The sequence below is a fragment of the Bombina bombina genome, chromosome 1, assembly GCF_027579735.1.
Source record: "Bombina bombina isolate aBomBom1 chromosome 1, aBomBom1.pri, whole genome shotgun sequence".
In the NCBI taxonomy this organism is placed as follows: domain Eukaryota; kingdom Metazoa; phylum Chordata; class Amphibia; order Anura; family Bombinatoridae; genus Bombina; species Bombina bombina.
The window spans coordinates 1,529,195,594-1,529,213,906 of NC_069499.1; the positions used below are offsets into that span (position 1 = coordinate 1,529,195,594).

The 18,313-nt window shown below is 37.3% G+C and overlaps 1 protein-coding gene across 4 annotated transcripts in view; it reads left to right on the forward strand.

Annotated features, from left to right (window-relative positions):
* Positions 1 to 18,313, forward strand: part of MBTD1 (mbt domain containing 1) — a 231,185-nt gene that overhangs the window by 114,683 nt on the left and 98,189 nt on the right. For all 4 annotated transcript variants that reach the window (XM_053708377.1, XM_053708384.1, XM_053708392.1 and 1 more), the window contains exon 14: positions 5,847 to 6,081. In XM_053708377.1, coding sequence (XP_053564352.1) covers positions 5,847 to 6,081 — 235 coding nt within the window. The remainder of the gene's footprint in view (positions 1 to 5,846; positions 6,082 to 18,313) is intronic.

The following is an 18,313-nucleotide window of genomic DNA, read 5'->3' on the forward strand; positions in this document are numbered from 1 at the left end:
TTAAGCTTATACTAGTTTGGTTGTTCTTATTAAGGAACAAATTCCTGAGTTCTTTCCCAAGTAACATGTTTATAATTGGGGCTCGAAATCAGCTCCCTAATATTGCGATGTACGTGCCGTATTCCAGCTTGGCTGGTAATGGGCAGGTTAAGACTTCTTTGAAATTTATTTGGTTCTATTTTGTCCAAATTTCTTTGATTTTATTCCAGTAAGGCTAACACTTTCTTTAAGTGTGTTTCTGTCCTGCGCTGCTCAGACCTGGAATCTTCTGGGGTATTTCTTCCAGTTCCTTTTTTAGGAACCGGGTTTGGAGTTTTATTCAAACTATTTTGCATTTTTATGGTCATTAATAGCATTATTTGTTTTCATTAGATACATTAAATGCATATTTTCATTTTTCTGTTTTCATTCAGATTATTTTCTGAGGACGCGGAATCTCATATGATTCACTTGCTCTTCAGGACATAGTTAGAGGATCTTTTTTTCAAAAGCTCTTGATTCCTCACACAAGGGTCACCTTTTTTAGGTTTCCAGATAGTTTGTGTCACTGTCTTTGTCTCTATCAGACAAGGGATAATTCTATTGGGTTCCGTCTGTCGGTACCTTTAGTCTCTATTATTTCCTTCAGTTGCTATATATGCATAGCAGTTTTAGGTATTATGGCCACAGCATTGGATTCAATTCCCTTTGCTCATTTTTACTAGAAAGAACCTTTTCAGTCTTTTATGAGTGTTGTATCTTCAAGAACATGGTTGGAGGATCAATTTACCAAAAAGTTTGTTGATTCCTCAGACAAGGGTAACCTTTTTTAGGTTTCCTGATTGATAGATTCAGTGTTCTTGACTCTGTCTCTGTCGGACAAAAGACGTCTGAATTTGGTTTCAGCTTGTCGAAACCTTCAGTCTCAATCTTTCCCTTAGGTAGCCTTATGCATGGAAATTCTAGGTCTTATGTCTGCTGCATTGGACGCGGTCCCCTTTGCTCATTTTCACATGCGACCTCTTCAGCTCTGTATGCTGAACCAGTGGTGTAGGGATTATACAAAGATATCTCAATTAATATCTTTAAAACCGATTGTACGACACTCTCTGACGTGGTGGTCAGACCACCATCGTTTAGTTCAGGGGGCTTCTTTTGTTCTTCCAACCTGGACTGTGATTTCAACAGATACAAGTGTGACAGGTTGGGGAGCTGTTTGGGGGTCTCTGACAGCACAAGGGGTTTGGGAATCTCAGGAGGTGAGATTACCAATCAATATTTTGGAACTCCGTGCAATTTTCAGAGCTCTTCAGTCATGGCCTCTTCTAAAGAGAGAGTCGTTCATTTGTTTTCAGACGGACAGTGTCACAACTGTGGCATATGTCAATCATCAAGGAGGGACTCGCAGTCCTCTGGCTATGAAAGAAGTATCTCGAATACTGGTATGGGTGGAATCCAGCTCCTGTCTAATTTCTGCGGTTCATATCCCAGGTATAGACAATTGGGAAGCGGATTATCTCAGTCGCCAAACGTTACATCCGGGCGAATGTTCTCTTCACCCAGAGGTATTTCTTCAGATTGTTCAAATGTGGGGACTTCCAGAAATAGATCTGATGGCTTCTCATCTAAACAAGAAGTTTCCCAGGTATCTGTCCAGATCCAGGGATCCTCAGGCGGAGGCAGTGGATGCATTGTCACTTCCTTGGAAGTATCATTCTGCCTATATCTTTCCGCCTCTAGTTCTTCTTCCAAGAGTAATTTCCAAGATACTAAAGGAGTGCTCGTTTGTTCTGCTGGTGGCTCCAGCATGACCTCACAGGTTTTTGGTATGTGGATCTTGTCCGGATGGCCACTTGCCAACCGTGGACTCTTCCGTTAAGACCAGACCTTCTATCACAAGGTCCTTTTTTTCCATCAGGATCTCAAATCCTTAAATTTGAAGGTATGGAGATTGAACGCTTGATTCTCAGTCATAGAGGTTTCTTTGACTCTGTGATTAATACTATGTTACAGGCTCGTAAATCTGTATCTAGGAAGATATATTATCGAGTCTGGAAGATTTCCATTTCTTGGTGTTTTTCTCATCTTTTTTCTTGGCATTCTTTTAGAATTCCTAGAATTTTGCAGTTTCTTCAGGATGGTTTGGATAAAGGTTTGTCTGCAAGTTCCTTGAAAGGACAAATCTCTGCTCTTTCTGTTCTTTTTCACAGAAAGATTGCTAGTCTTCCTGATATTCATTGTTTTGTACAAGCTTTGGTTCGTATAAAACCTGTTAAGTCAATTTCTCCTCCTTGGAGTTTGAATTTGGTTCTGGGGGCTCTTCAAGCTCCTCCGTTTGATCCTATGCATTCGCTGGACATTAAATTACTTTCTTGGAAAGTTTTGTTTCTTTTGGCCATCTCTTCTGCTAGAAGAGTTTCTGATTTATCTGCTCTTTCTTGTGAATCTCCTTTTCTGATTTTTCATCAGGATAAGGCGGTGTTGCGAACTTCTTTTAAATTTTTACCTAAGGTTGTGAATTCTAACAACATTAGTAGAGAAATTGTGGTTCCTTCATTGTGTCCTAATCCTAAGAATTCTAAGGAAAGATTGTTGCATTCTTTGGATGTAGTTAGAGCTTTGAAATATTATGTTGAAGCTACTAAGAATTTCCGAAAGACTTCTAGTCTATTTGTTATCTTTTCCGGTTCTAGGAAAGGTCAGAAGGCCTCTGCCATTTCTTTGGCGTCTTGGTTAAAATCTTTGATTCATCATGCTTATGTCGAGTCGGGTAAAACTCCGCCTCAAAGGATTACAGCTCATTCTACTAGGTCAGTTTCTACTTCCTGGGCGTTTAGGAATGAAGCTTCGGTTGATCAGATTTGCAAAGCAGCAACTTGGTCTTCTTTGCATACTTTTACTAAATTCTACCATTTTGATGTGTTTTCTTCTTCTGAAGCAGTTTTTGGTAGAAAAGTACTTCAGGCAGCTGTTTCAGTTTGATTCTTCTGCTTATAATTTCATTTTTTTTCATTATAAGATTTAAACTTTATTTTGGGTGTGGATTATTTTCAGCGGAATTGGCTGTCTTTATTTTATCCCTCCCTCTCTAGTGACTCTTGCGTGGAAGATCCACATCTTGGGTATTCATTATCCCATACGTCACTAGCTCATGGACTCTTGCTAATTACATGAAAGAAAACATAATTTATGTAAGAACTTACCTGATAAATTCATTTCTTTCATATTAGCAAGAGTCCATGAGGCCCACCCTTTTTTGTGGTGGTTATGATTTTTTTGTATAAAGCACAATTATTCCAATTCCTTATTTTTTATGCTTTCGCACTTTTGTCTTATCACCCCACTTCTTGGCTATGCGTTAAACTGATTTGTGGGTGTGGTGAGGGGTGTATTTATAGGCATTTTGAGGTTTGGGAAACTTTGCCCCTCCTGGTAGGAATGTATATCCCATACGTCACTAGCTCATGGACTCTTGCTAATATGAAAGAAATGAATTTATCAGGTAAGTTCTTACATAAATTGTTATTTCTCAGTCTCTTTATTAGAATACAACCAGAAAATACAGAATATTTGTATGCAGTATTAGCAGACCGAAAAAAATCAGAAAACAACTGCTTCTATAGGCTAAAGTGGCAAGTATTCAATGTTTCAATGTGACCTAACCTTGAGCAATAGCATGAACCTGGCTCTCGTAAAACTGATAGGAATGGAACCCTAATTAATGTAATTGCTAACACCTGTAATCATCCTTTTTCATGTCAAAATGACTGTTGTGAAAAAGGTCTATTAATCCAGGTTTGTGCAAGACAGGCTTGAGCATTACATACACATGTGGTATGAGTTTAATTCATTGGAAGCTTGCTAATAAGACCAACTTTCAATCACATCATTCCATTCAAAATGTCAAAGATTACAGTATTTGACAGGCATAAAATCATACTTTTGCATCAGCAAGGCCACTCTCAAAGGGAAATCAGCAAACAAACCACATACTCCAATAAGTGGTATTCAAGCTGTTCTAAAGAAATTCGAAGAATTAGGAGAGGTCAAGAAAACATTTAAAACCTGATGAGAAGTTTCTCAGAGTTTCTTCTTTGAGAGAAGAAGTCCAGCAAGCACCTGGCTCAGCATCTGTGAGCTTCATCGGGGTGACAAGTTGACCCTTCTACAGTCCGAAGAAGCTTGATCAGGAATGGTCTTTGGGGATACATAGCAGCCAAGAAACCACTTTTTCAGAAGGGGAACAGTGTGAAAAGGCTAAGATATGCTAAAGCTTACAAAGATTGGAAAACAGTATTATAGAGTGACAAATCCAAGTTTAAAATGTTTGGGTCCAGTCGTCGACTATATGTGATGAGAAGAGTTAGAGAGAGATTGAAGAATGAGTGCTTGCAGTCTTCAGTGAAACATGGTGGAGTGTATGTCCTGGTTCGGGGCTACATTTCTGCCAGTGGTGTTGGCAATATTGTCCGAATTGATGGGATCATGAATGCTGAAAAGTACAGACAGGTTTTAATTTATCATGCCATTCCTTCTGGAAAGTGCCTGATTGGGAATTGTATTTTTCAACATAACGATCCCAAGCACACTGCTAATGCAGTGAAATCATATTTGGAGAGAAACAGCTGATAGAACACTGGCATTCATGGACCGGCCTCCAGAGTCCAGACCTGAATATTATAGAGGCAGTATGGGATCACCTGGGCAGAGAAAGAAAAAGAAATAAGACAACCTAAATCTAAAGAAGAATTCTGGGAAGTGCTGAAAAGAAGCCTACATTAATATATCCGAAGATGACTTCAGAAAACTTCAGGACAGTCTCCCCGAAAGAGTTCATGATGTGCTTAGTGCCAAGGGAGTTCACACTAAATACTGACTTTTGCCTAAAGAAGCCATTTTGTTCTGTTTGTGGTGTTGTTGTTTTTTTTTTTAATGTTGTGTACATATTTTCTATATTTTCTGTTTGGATCTTAATAAAGAGACCGAAAAATAAATATGGATGGATGGATTAAAACTTTGCTAAAACAAAGCTGGTGGTGGCCTAAGACTTTTGCACAGTACTGTATATGTATTTATGTATATATATATATATGTATTTATGTATGTATATATATATATATATATATATATATATATATGTATGTGTGTATATATATATATATATATATATATATATATATATGTATTATATATATATGTGTATTATATATATATATATATATATATATATATTGTACCAAAATACCATCAGATATATGTAGAAATATGTATTTCTGGATAAATAAAGCATATTCTGCTATGTTAAGAACATTGGAATGTGAAATATTCATATTTTCATGTCAGTTTAGCGTACTTGAGAATATATCATTGGGTTTGTGCAGGAGTAGGGTGTTACTTTTTTTATCAATTGACTTCTATTGGTGATTACGTTAACGCACAAGCTATTCTAAATTTGGCTTTTTGTGCTGCCCAACACGCGCAAAAACCTTAATTCTAGCGTAGTTGGCGCTGGAGCATTAAATACCGCTCCATTTGTAATTTGGCCCATTATGGGCATGTCCTTGAGAACAATTGGTGATGGTTTTAATGAGCAAAATCAGTTATTTAAAATCCAAATTTAAACATGAAGAAACAAACTGCAGAACACGCTGACAACTCTCTATTTCCCTGGTTAAAATACACTATTGTGTCTGGAAGAATTTAGACCATATAAAAACCTTTGGAGGACAGCATTGAGGCATCTGGTCCTTTTGGATGGACAACATTGTTGTCACTGAAATTTTCTTAGTTATTTATTGCTAGATATTTTCTTATTTTATGTTAGTACTGTTTTTTTGCTTCCCTGTTTTAATTTCACCTCTCTTCAGGAAGTACCAAATCATGGATTTCGTGTTGGAATGAAGCTTGAGGCTGTAGACCTTATGGAACCCAGATTAGTGTGCGTGGCTACAGTAACACGTATAATCCATAGACTGTTAAGGATTCACTTTGATGGCTGGGAAGATGAGTATGATCAGTGGGTAGACTGTGAATCGCCAGACCTCTATCCCGTAGGATGGTGTCAGTTAACAGGATACCAACTACAACCTCCAGCACCACAACGTAAGTTCCAATAACATTTCAAATATATTAAACTGCATTCGTAGAATTTTGTGTTTTTGTTGGTAACAAAATTTTTCCCCTCCAGCAAGCTTACTTTTTTCATAAGGTGGTGAGAGTCCATGAGCCTTTACTCCAGAGATTAAACTCCAGGACACTAGAAGGAGGCAAAGATACCCAACATTTCAAGAGCTTTTAATCCCTCTCACCTATCTTTTATCCCAGCCTTATCTTTGCCTCCACAGGAGGAAGGTGAAGAATAGAGGTGCTCCAGATTCTTCATTTGAAAGGGGTTATCAGCCCTACTTGAGACCCACTTTTCCCCTCACAGAGCCAGGAATAGAAGAGAGGGGAGCATAGAGTGCTAGGTAGTGACAGAAAAACACCCTCTGGAAGTAAGTCACAAGCCTGCCACAGAGCAGGGCGTGGGGACTTGTAGCCTCTTCTTGTCAGGTCATAGTTGTACTTTGTGATATCTTCTGCTGTTAGTTGCTCAGCACTGGGCAGGTTATCTACTGGAAGCAGTCTTTTCTGCAGCTAGTAAGCATGGTATAGTTGGTGCATCTTTAATAGTATTTGGTATGCACGCACATAGCCCAGAGGAAATTAGCAAGTACATCTTTATCAGGGGACCAATTCCACCTTTTATTACTTAGGCTTTTCATACTTAGTCTAGTAATTCTGGAAACTTTATTATGGGTTAATAGTTTCTATTTATGGTTCAGTTAATTCACCTAGGAGTTAAATCTCAATGCAACCTTATACCCTCTGTTATATACACACACAAAGGATTTAACCGCAATGTGAGGGGGAGTCTCTTTGTGTATTTTAGGAATTGGTGCGTGACTTTATTTTCCCACACTTATTTATTTCACTTTAGCTCATTCTGGTACGTTCTCTGGCTTTGCTATACTTTCTTGGCTGAAAAAATAGAGCTGATCACCTTCCTTACTATATTGGTTTTTATGGAGTTAGAAGTAGTAGTTTGTTAGCTTGGTAATTACAGTTAATAATTTTTTATTTCCACCATTTTTTTTTTTTTTTTTATTCCTCAACTGCCCCTTTGTTTCTGCGCACAACGGACATTTTCAAAGGTCTTGTGACTGAAAGGTAAGATTTTTATTATAGGTCAAAAAAATAGGTGGCGCAAGTGAATGCTGTTCTGACTAATAATGGTGTAAAATGTATTTCAGATTCCTTGTGTGTCTGATAATGTTCTCACCTTACATAGGCTGTATTGAAATTTCAAGTGTAAATGGTGTCTCTCCAGGACAATAAAGCTTCTAGATTCAAATTCTATAGTTTAAATATATATATATATTTATTGAATAAAAGATTCTTGTTTATTAAATGAACGATTCTTATATATGAGATCAAAATAATGATGATCTATTCACAAGTGATAATCAGTTGACAATTTAAAACATTTGGTAAAATATAAAATATGATAGTACAATATTAAAAACACCGGTGTTCTTCATAAACAAAAAACTATAAAAACTCAAATTGAGATAATATAAGCAAGCAGGTGTACTCAGAAGATAAAACCAAAAAATAAACAGAGGAGACTCATGTACCTCTAAGCGTATGACTATCAAAAAACATATATAAATGCATATATGAGTATATGAACCATATGTCTGGTATCCGTTAAACTAGCGTATATATATACTTCACAGATGTATAAGGGTTAAGCAAATATTATACAGTTCCTTATTGCTTAATGTTCTGGCAAAACATGGGGTGGTTATCCTTCCGTCAAAAATATATTTGAGCCAATGTATATTGAAACAAGTGTGGCAAAATGTAGCCAGTAATATGTAGCTGCAGTGTTATTTCTTAGATTTCAGCGTCTCTGTTTTTTAATCAGAGGTAGGTTTACATACGGTTTTTAGCTTGGTGTAGCGATTCCTTCCTTAAAAACAGTGCACTGTTGACGTCTTCCCTCTGCTGTGCAGAAAAAGCCGGTGTAAAAAGCCTTGTATATAAAGTAATACGCTATATGAATACAACTCTCCATTAGTAAGATACAAACACACACATAACTTATATCGAGGTAAAGAATATAGTAGGAAATGAGGTGACAACATATGGCAGGAATATAAAAACAAGAGTCATTGATTATAGGTGACCACGGATGTTAATAAAACAATATATGTTTCTAGATACAAATATCTCTAACTATTAAAGATTTGTGTATCATAAGCACTTCCAGTATCTTTTCTACAACCTGGATAAACAACACTTATGTATAAATAACACCTATATATGAGATGATGAAATACCCCACTACACAAGTATAACAAGAATACAGGACTGTATAAGTATACTCTATATAGAATTAATATCTGATTTAGAATCACAAAAATTAGCTAATTGAACATTTACATATTCACACAAACTTTATAAATTAATTGTATTAATTTTCTGGAATATATATATATATACTATTATTACTATAATATTATAATAACATATTTTTATAGTAAGTTTCCATATATCAAGTTGAATTAGGCATATAAAAAAGAATGTAGAATATCTGTAAATATGAACTCGAAATATATGAACCAAATATTACTGTTTATGTGATGTCTAATATGGAGAAAATGAACCTGAGGATTTAAATAAAAAATATAATTATTTTAAGAAAACCTTTCACAAAGGACAGTGGAAGAACTAAGATTACAGTAAAACTCTAAACGAATCCACAAGAAACAGAAACATTAAGGGTTAAGCTGAAGAGATGGAACATGGGAGATCCAGATAAAAAGGCTACAGGTGGTTCAATCAGGTATCTTGAGAAAGGCAGAACGCCGAAACGCGTAGAAACCTGATCACTTGAAATTAAGAAGTGAGCCAAAACAACTCAGCTCCAGAGGAGAACTTTGTCAGCTGTGATAACAGCAAGGAGACCGGTGAAAATAAAGACCGAGTCTGGGTTATACACTCACAAAGAAAGAAGCAAGTTGTGACCGGAGCTCATAAGAATACCATCAAGGCCCATTACTGGGTAAACAACGAATCTAAGGAAACAACTACCAACACAGCTGGTAAACGGAGGCTAAGGGACTTAGTACTCCACCGGCTTTTTCTGCACAGCAGAGGGAAGACGTCAACAGTGCACTGTTTTTAAGGAAGGAATCGCTACACCAAGCTAAAAACCGTATGTAAACCTACCTCTGATTAAAAAACAGAGACGCTGAAATCTAAGAAATAACACTGCAGCTACATATTACTGGCTACATTTTGCCACACTTGTTTCAATATACATTGGCTCAAATATATTTTTGACGGAAGGATAACCACCCCATGTTTTGCCAGAACATTAAGCAATAAGGAACTGTATAATATTTGCTTAACCCTTATACATCTGTGAAGTATATATATACGCTAGTTTAACGGATACCAGACATATGGTTCATATACTCATATATGCATTTATATATGTTTTTTGATAGTCATACGCTTAGAGGTACATGAGTCTCCTCTGTTTATTTTTTGGTTTTATCTTCTGAGTACACCTGCTTGCTTATATTATCTCAATTTGAGTTTTTATAGTTTTTTGTTTATGAAGAACACCGGTGTTTTTAATATTGTACTATCATATTTTATATTTTACCAAATGTTTTAAATTGTCAACTGATTATCACTTGTGAATAGATCATCATTATTTTGATCTCATATATAAGAATCGTTCATTTAATAAACAAGAATCTTTTATTCAATAAATATATATATATATTTAAACCATAGAATTTGAATCTAGAAGCTTTATTGTCCTGGAGAGACACCATTTACACTTGAAATTTCAATACAGCCTATGTAAGGTGAGAACATTATCAGACACACAAGGAATCTGAAATACATTTTACACCATTATTAGTCAGAACAGCATTCACTTGCGCCACCTATTTTTTTGACCTATTGTACACAAAACCGTTGGGATAGTTTTTTAAGGTGAGCATAGTTCTGCCCGACTGAATAGGCAATCACTATCATATACTGTTTTAAGATTTTTATTATGTTGGACTAGATTTTTATGCAGTGCACTATTATTCACTATTATAACACAAGGGTGTTTTCTCTTTAATATTTATTGCCCATGGTAGACTTTCTCATATGCCTCAGACTTTATTCTCCTAGGTCCAAGTTACAATGTTTCCAAACAATTTATTTACGCTTTTTACGCGTATTCACAGTGAAATAAAGAGTTTTGGTGGCTGTTTGTAACTTATTTTATTTGTCTATGTATTTTTTAATGGAACATACTGTAACTGTCCCCGTTTCTATTCATATACTACCTCTAGAGGGGAGATCCACTAATCTCTTATTTAACACTAGTTAAGTGTCTATTTTGCAAGCTCTTTATTATTTTTTATACCCTGAGGACAATTTGCAATTCCTATATGGATCTTTATTATCCATTCTAACTAATACTGTTCTCCCTCTGTTGCTCTGCAAAGGGGAGTTTTACTGAGTTTGCTCCAGGATTTAATGTTTGTGTGCTCAATAATATTGAGGTTTTTGGAGAGGATGCCACTTCAATGTAAGTGCAAGTACATTTGTCTGATACTTATCCTTACAATTGGATTTCCTGGTTTTCTTTAATGGTGAGATAATTTAAGACCAGAGTTTACCTTTTTAATGTATATAATTGAACTTATTATTTCATTGCTAATAGAGGTTTTATGTGCTTGAGGTTTTCATTATAGCTGAACTAGAGCACAGGTGAAATAATCATCTGATCAGTAGCCATGGTTACTAATCTGCTTTTACTCATCAGCTGATTATTTCACCTGTGCCCTTGTTCAGCTATAATGAAAAACACTGAGCTCAAATCTATCAAACAACTTTATTTATTTGTATCTTTTTGCTAAGCCTTCCATTTGTATGCCTGGTTCTTAGGCCATTCTGGATATTTCCTATGCAGGGGCCACGCAGTTATTCTTTGTTACTTTGTTTTCTAAGGTCATTGGGGAGTCTTGGTTCCGTTCACAGATTCAGAACAGGGTCAAGGATTTTATTCCAGTCCTTTTATTGTACTTAAGAGGAAACTTACACAAACCCAGAACTACACTTTGGAATCTGTAGAAAAATTGTATCCTCTTAGGTGGTGCTGGGTGCTATAAAGATATTTTTTTATTATTATTTTTAAAAAAGAGAAGAAAGAAGCATCCCCTAAGCACTCAAAGAAAGTCAAAATTAGAGTCTCAAACCCACAGCTTCAAAAAGCTGGGATATCAAATTTAAAATATAACCTTTATTATAAACCATGTTAAAACTCTAAAAAAAAAAAAAATACAAATAATTTATTAAAATAAATTAAACCTGGCCAGCCCTAAAACTGGTATCCACATATAAACGAATTGTACCAAAAATAACCAATTAATACAGCAACAAAAGCACAACATGGGTAACTATCCCCATTGTAGTGTGTGACACGAGTAGAAAAGATCCCTTAACTACTGGCTATCGGTGACTAAGTCCCCACTAAGGGGAAAAAGTAATTGGCAAAGTCCTATACTCTCATGTATCCCCATTATATTTATTTAAAAAAAGTCACACATCCAAAATTAACCTGTGAACAAAATGACATATACATTATTCATCAAAATAAATAGTGGCCTCCAACAGAGGGCGATGACTAAGCCAGGGAGGCGTTTATTTGTTCTTTTCACAACTCCTCATTTCGATCAGACAATTTGAGCTTTTATTTTATCTTCCTGGTTTAAACTCTGGAATCGTAAAGCTTACTTGGAGGCGGGAAAGTTTTCCCCAAACTAATTCCAGCCCATTCTACTAGATCATTTTTCCATTACTTGAGCGTTTAACAATGAAGGTTCTCTAGAACAGATTGCAAAACGGCAACCTTGTCTTCTTTACACACTTTCACTAAGTTCTATGTTATAAATGTTTTTGCATTTTCTGAGGCACCTTTTGGCAGAAATCTCTTCAGACTGCATTCATTCTTGAGTAAGGGTTTGTGGACTCTCACCACCTTATGAAAGAAAACAAAATTTATGCTGGTAAATTAATTTTTCTTTTTTAAAACACGATGAGTCCACGGATCATCTTAATTACTAATGGGATATTCACCTCCTGTTCAGTTGGAGGAGGCAAAGAGCACCACAGCAGAGCTGTTAAATAGCTCCTCCATTCCCTCCCACCCCAGTCATTCTCTTTGCCTACGTTAGTGATATGAAGCGGTAAAGTGAGGTGTTAGTATAGATTCTTCAATCAAGAGTTTATTATTTTTAAAGTAGTACAAGATTGTGCTGCTTTGTTCTAGGGTGTAGCCGTAGTCCATATCAGTCTCTTCAGTAGAGCTTTGGTGGCTTTAGAGCAATGGGAACTTGTGGGACATAATTCTCACTGCGCCTCCCATATATTTATGCTGCCCTAATCCTGATAGCCTAAGCAAGATTACTCAGGCTTTATCCTTTTTTCCACAGGGCTATGTGAGGGAGAGGACCTCGCAAACCTGCTGAGTTGCCCTGCTGTCGGGCAGATTTTAAATGTAAGTGCTAACTTTTTATTCTGGGTCTGGGAAGATCTCAGAGGAAGTGGAGCACTTTATTGGGATATATCTCCTTTATTGGGATATACCTCCTATTCATATAAAGGGAGGGGATCCTGTGACAGCACATTGTTAGCAGGCACTGGGGCTAAGGAGACTAAATGTGGCTTGTACTCTGGGGGCCTCAATCACTTGGGTGAACAAGATAAGGACTGAAGAGGTGGTTGTTTGAACAACAGAGTGTCCAAAATTAGTCGCTCATATGGGCTATAGAGCTACCTAACATGCGGTAGCACAATTTGTCCACAATTTCTGAACAGAGTCTGTTATTTCTATAAACATTCTGGAGCTGAGAGCGATCTACAGTGCTCTTCTGGCCTGGCCCCAGTTAGCCTCGGTTTAGTTGATCAGGTTCCAGTAGTACAACATAACGTCAGTGGCGTACATCAATCATCAGGGAGGAACAAGGAAAGTTCCTTAGCTATGACAGAGGTATCCAAAATAATTCAGTGGGCGGAGGCCCATTCTTGCTGCCCGTCGGCGATCCACATCCCAGAGGTGGTCAACTGGGAGGCAGATTTCCTGAGCAGGCAGACCTTTCATCCGGGGGAGTGGGAACTCCATCCGGAAGTGTTCTCCAGCCTGATTCTCAAGTGGGGTCAGCCGGAATTAGATCTGCACAATTTGGACGAGGTCCGTGCTTTAAAGTTTTACCTGCAGGCGACTAAGGACTTTTGTCAGTCTTTTTCTTTGTTTGTGGTTTTCTCAGGAAAACGCAAGGGACAGAGAACTACGGCTACTTCTTTCTTTTTGGCTGAAGAGTATCATACGTTTTGCATATTAGACTGCTGGACAGCAGCCTCCCGTGTGAGTTACGGCTCATTCCACGAGGGCTGTTGCTTCCTCATGGGTGTTCCAAGATGAAGCTTATGTGGAACAGATTTGCAAGGCTGCAACTTGGTCCTCTCTTCACACTTTTTCAAAGTCCTACAAATTTGACACTTTTTTTGCCTCGGCAGAGGCCGCTTTTGGGAGAAAGGTTCTTCAAGCAGTGGTGCCTTCCGTTTAGGTTCCCCTGTCTTGTCCCTCCCATATCATCTGTGTACTCTAGCTTGGGTATTGAATCCCATTAGTAATTAAGATGATCCGTGGACTCATCGTGTCTTTAAAAAAGAAAAGAGAAAATTTATGCTTACCTGATAAATTTATTTCTTTTTTGACACGATGAGTCCACGGCCCGCCCTGTTCTTTTAGACAGGTTGTGGTTTATTGTAAACTTCAGACACCTGCACCTTGGCTTTTCCTTTCTCTTCCTAACTTCAGTCGAATGACTGGAGTGGGAGGGAAGGGAGGAGCTATTTAACAGCTCTGCTGTGGTGCTCTTTGCCTCCTCCTGCTGACCAGGAGGTGAATATCCCATTAATAATTAAGATGATCCGTGGACTCATTGTGTCAAAAAAGAAATAAATTTATAAGGTAAGCATAAATTTTCTTATTTCACGGTGATGAATCCACAATACCTGCCCATATTTCATTTTTTAATTGGCGGCAATTATAGTATGCACCTCATTTTGCCTGCTTTGTCCTTTCCTAGTTCTTATTCTTTTCTATTTTCCCAGCTATAGGTTAGACTGGGATACCAGAGAGGTGAGATGGATTAAAAGCTCTTGGATGTTGGATTTCTTTGCCTCCTCCAAGTGGGCAGGAGTTGAATCCCAGAGTAATGGCTCATGCACTTTCACCACCATGTTAGCATAGATTTTATTTTTGCTTACTCTGTACTGTTATTTTATATATTTTTATATATATATATATATATATATATATATATATATATATATATATATATATATATACACACATACATACATACATACAGGGAGTGCAGAATTATTAGGCAAGTTGTATTTTTGAGGATTAATTTTATTATTGAACAACAACCATGTTCTCAATGAACCCAAAAAACCCATTAATATCAAAGCTGAATATTTTTGGAAGTAGTTTTTAGTTTGTTTTTAGTTTTAGCTATTTTAGGGGGATATCTGTGTGTGCAGGCGACTATTACTGTGCATAATTATTAGGCAACTTAACAAAAAACAAATATATACCCATTTCAATTTATTTATTTTTACCAGTGAAACCAATATAACATATCAACATTCACAAATATACATTTCTGACATTCAAAAACAAAAACAAATCAGTGACCAATATAGCCACCTTTCTTTGCAAGGACACTCAAAAGCCTGCCATCCATGGATTCTGTCAGTGTTTTGATCTGTTCACCATCAACATTGCGTGCAGCAGCAACCACAGCCTCCCAGACACTGTTCAGAGAGGTGTACTGTTTTCCCTCCTTGTAAATCTCACATTTGATGATGGACCACAGGTTCTCAATGGGGTTCAGATCAGGTGAACAAGGAGGCCATGTCATTAGATTTTCTTCTTTTATACCCTTTCTTGCCAGCCACGCTGTGGAGTACTTGGACGCTTGTGATGGAGCATTGTCCTGCATGAAAATCATGTTTTTCTTGAAGGATACAGACTTCTTCCTGTACCACTGCTTGAAGAAGGTGTCTTCCAGAAACTGGCAGTAGGACTGGGAGTTGAGCTTGACTCCATCCTCAACCCAAAAAGGCCCCACAAGCTCATCTTTGATGATACCGGCCCAAACCAGTACTCCACCTCCACCTTGCTGGCGTCTGAGTCGGACAGGAGCTCTCTGCCCTTTACCAATCCAGCCACGGGCCCATCCATCTGGCCCATCAAGACTCACTCTCATTTCATCAGTCCATAAAACCTTAGAAAAATCAGTCTTGAGATATTTCTTGGCCCAGTCTTGACGTTTCAGCTTGTGTGTCTTGTTCAGTGGTGGTCGTCTTTCAGCCTTTCTTACCTTGGCCATGTCTCTGAGTATTGCACACCTTGTGCTTTTGGGCACTCCAGTGATGTTGCAGCTCTGAAATATGGCCAAACTGGTGGCAAGTGGCATCTTTGCAGCTGCACGCTTGACTTTTCTCAGTTCATGGATGTGCAGCCGACAAATCTGCAGCAACTGCGTGATGCTATTATGCCAATATGGACCAAAATCTATGAGTAATGTTTCCAACACCTTGTTAAATCTACGCCATGAAGAATTAAGACAGTTCTGAAGGCAAAATGGGGTCCAACCCGGTACTAGCAAGGTGTACCTAATAAAGCCTGATGTAAAGCAATTCCCCATCTACACTATATATATATATATATATATATATATATATATATATATATATATATATATATATATATATATATATATATATATATATATATATATATATATATATATATATATATACCGGGTGGTTCAAGGAAGGCACCCCGCCAATCCTCTGGCATCCACCCCATGTGAACCTTCCCCCGCCCCCCCCCCCCCAAAGCGGAGGTAAAAAAGATAGTGCTGATGGGTGAATTACAGTGCATGTTATATTATTTGATGCAGTGATTTGATGCACTCTGAGAAGATTTATCATGTTACATTGGGCTTTACCCACAGCTGCTTGGGTGATGCTAGGATTACCCTATTTCTTACTTTACCCAATAAGTTTACATACCCTGGCAGAATTTATGATGTCTTGGCCATTTTTCAGAGAATATGAATGTTAACACAAGTGTTTGGCTGAAGCCATTTATTATCAATCAACTGTGTTTACTCCTTTTTAAATCATAATGACAACAGAAAATTCCCAAATGACCCTGATAAAATTTACATACCCTGGTGATTTTGGCCTGATAACATGCCCACAAGTTGGCACAAAGGGGTTTGAATGGCTATTAAAGGTAACTATCCTCACCTGTGATCTGTTTTCTTGTAATAAGTGTGTGTGTGTGTGTGTGTATATAAAAGGTCAATGAGTTTCTGGACTCCTGACAGACCCTTGCATCTTTCATCCAGTGCTGCACCGACGATTCTGGATTCTGAGTCATGGGGAAAGAAAAAGAATTGTCAAAGGATCTGCAGGAAAAGGTAGTTGAACTGTATAAAACAGTAAAGGGATATAAAAAAGATATCCAAGGAATTGAGAATGCAAATCGGCAGTGTTCAAACTCTAATAAAGAAGTGGAAAATGAGGGGTTCTGTTGAAACCAAACCATGGTCAGGTATACCAACTAAAATTTCAGCCACAACTGCCAGGAAAATTGTTCTGGATGCAAAGACAAACCCACAAATAACTTCAGGTGAAATACAGGACATGTGGTGTGGCTGTTTCAAGATGTACAATAAGGAAGCACTTGACGAAAGATGGGCTGCATGGTCGAGTCGCCAGAAGAAAGCCATTACTATGCAAATGCCACAAAGTATCCCGCTTACAAGTCATTAGGAGGGATGAGACCAAAATTAAGCTTTTTGGCCACAACCATAAACGCTACATTTAGAGAGGAGTCAACAAGGCCTATGATGAAAGGTACACCATTCCTACTGTGAAACACGGAGGTGTGGATCGCTGATGTTTTGGGGATGTGTGAGCTACAAAGGCACAGGAAATTTTGGTCAGAATTGATGGCAAGATGAATGCACTATGTTATCAAACAGAACGCCTCATTTTCCACTTCTTGATTAGAGTTTGAACACTGCTGATTTGCATTCTCAGTTCCTTGGATATCTTTTTATATCTCTTTCCTGTTTTATACAGTTCAACTACCTTTTTCCCCACAGATCCTTTGACAATTCTTTTTCTTTCCCCATGACTCAGAATCCAGAAAAGTCAGTGCAGCACTGGATGAAAGATGCAAGGGTCTGTCAGGAGTCCAGAAACTCATTGACCTTTTATACACACACACTAATTACAAGCAAATAGATCACAGGTGATGATGGTTACCTTTTAATAGCCATTCAAACCCCTTTGTGTCAACTTGTGTGCATGTTATCAGGCCAAAATCACCAGGGTATGTAAACTTTTGATCAGGGTCATTTGGGTAGTTTCTGTTGTCATTATGATTTAAAAAGAGTAAACACAGTTGATTGATAATAAATTACTTCAGCCAAACACTAACCATGAGTGAAAGAAAAGATTTTTGTTTTTCCATTCATATTCTCAGAAAAATGGCCAAGAAATCATAAATTCTGCCAAGGTATGTAAACTTATGAGCACAACTGTATGTATATGTGTATATGTGTATATATATATATTATATATATATATATATATATATATATATATATATATATAATAAAAATTAATGTACAGACTTTCAGCTTTTTGCAATAAACAAATAAACAAATCAAACGGAAATTGAAATAGCTCAACATAATGATTTCTTCAAGTGTTTTTCCCCAAATTCAACTGAAAATGCAACTTTCAAGTGATTCTGCAGTCTCAAAATTATTCAACCCCTGAATAGTATCCCTCACAACAGCACAAATATGCAAAACAACTGTTGTCTCAAGCACACCTGATGCAACTAATCAAGGGCTTTATTAGTTGCGCTTGAGCTAGAACACATGAAATACCTGAACTGGCTAGGGGTTTGTTAAGTGTCACGTTTGACTGAATGTTAGAAATAAGTCAAATGAAAGGTCCAAAAAGTTAAGAGAAGAGATCATCCCCCTTCATAAACAAGGATAGAATACAAAAAGATAGTGAAGTCACTGAATGTTCCTAGAGACACCGTTGGAACCATAGTTCACACGTTTAAAGTTAAAGGAACAGTGGTTACACTACCTGGACAGGCGGAAAA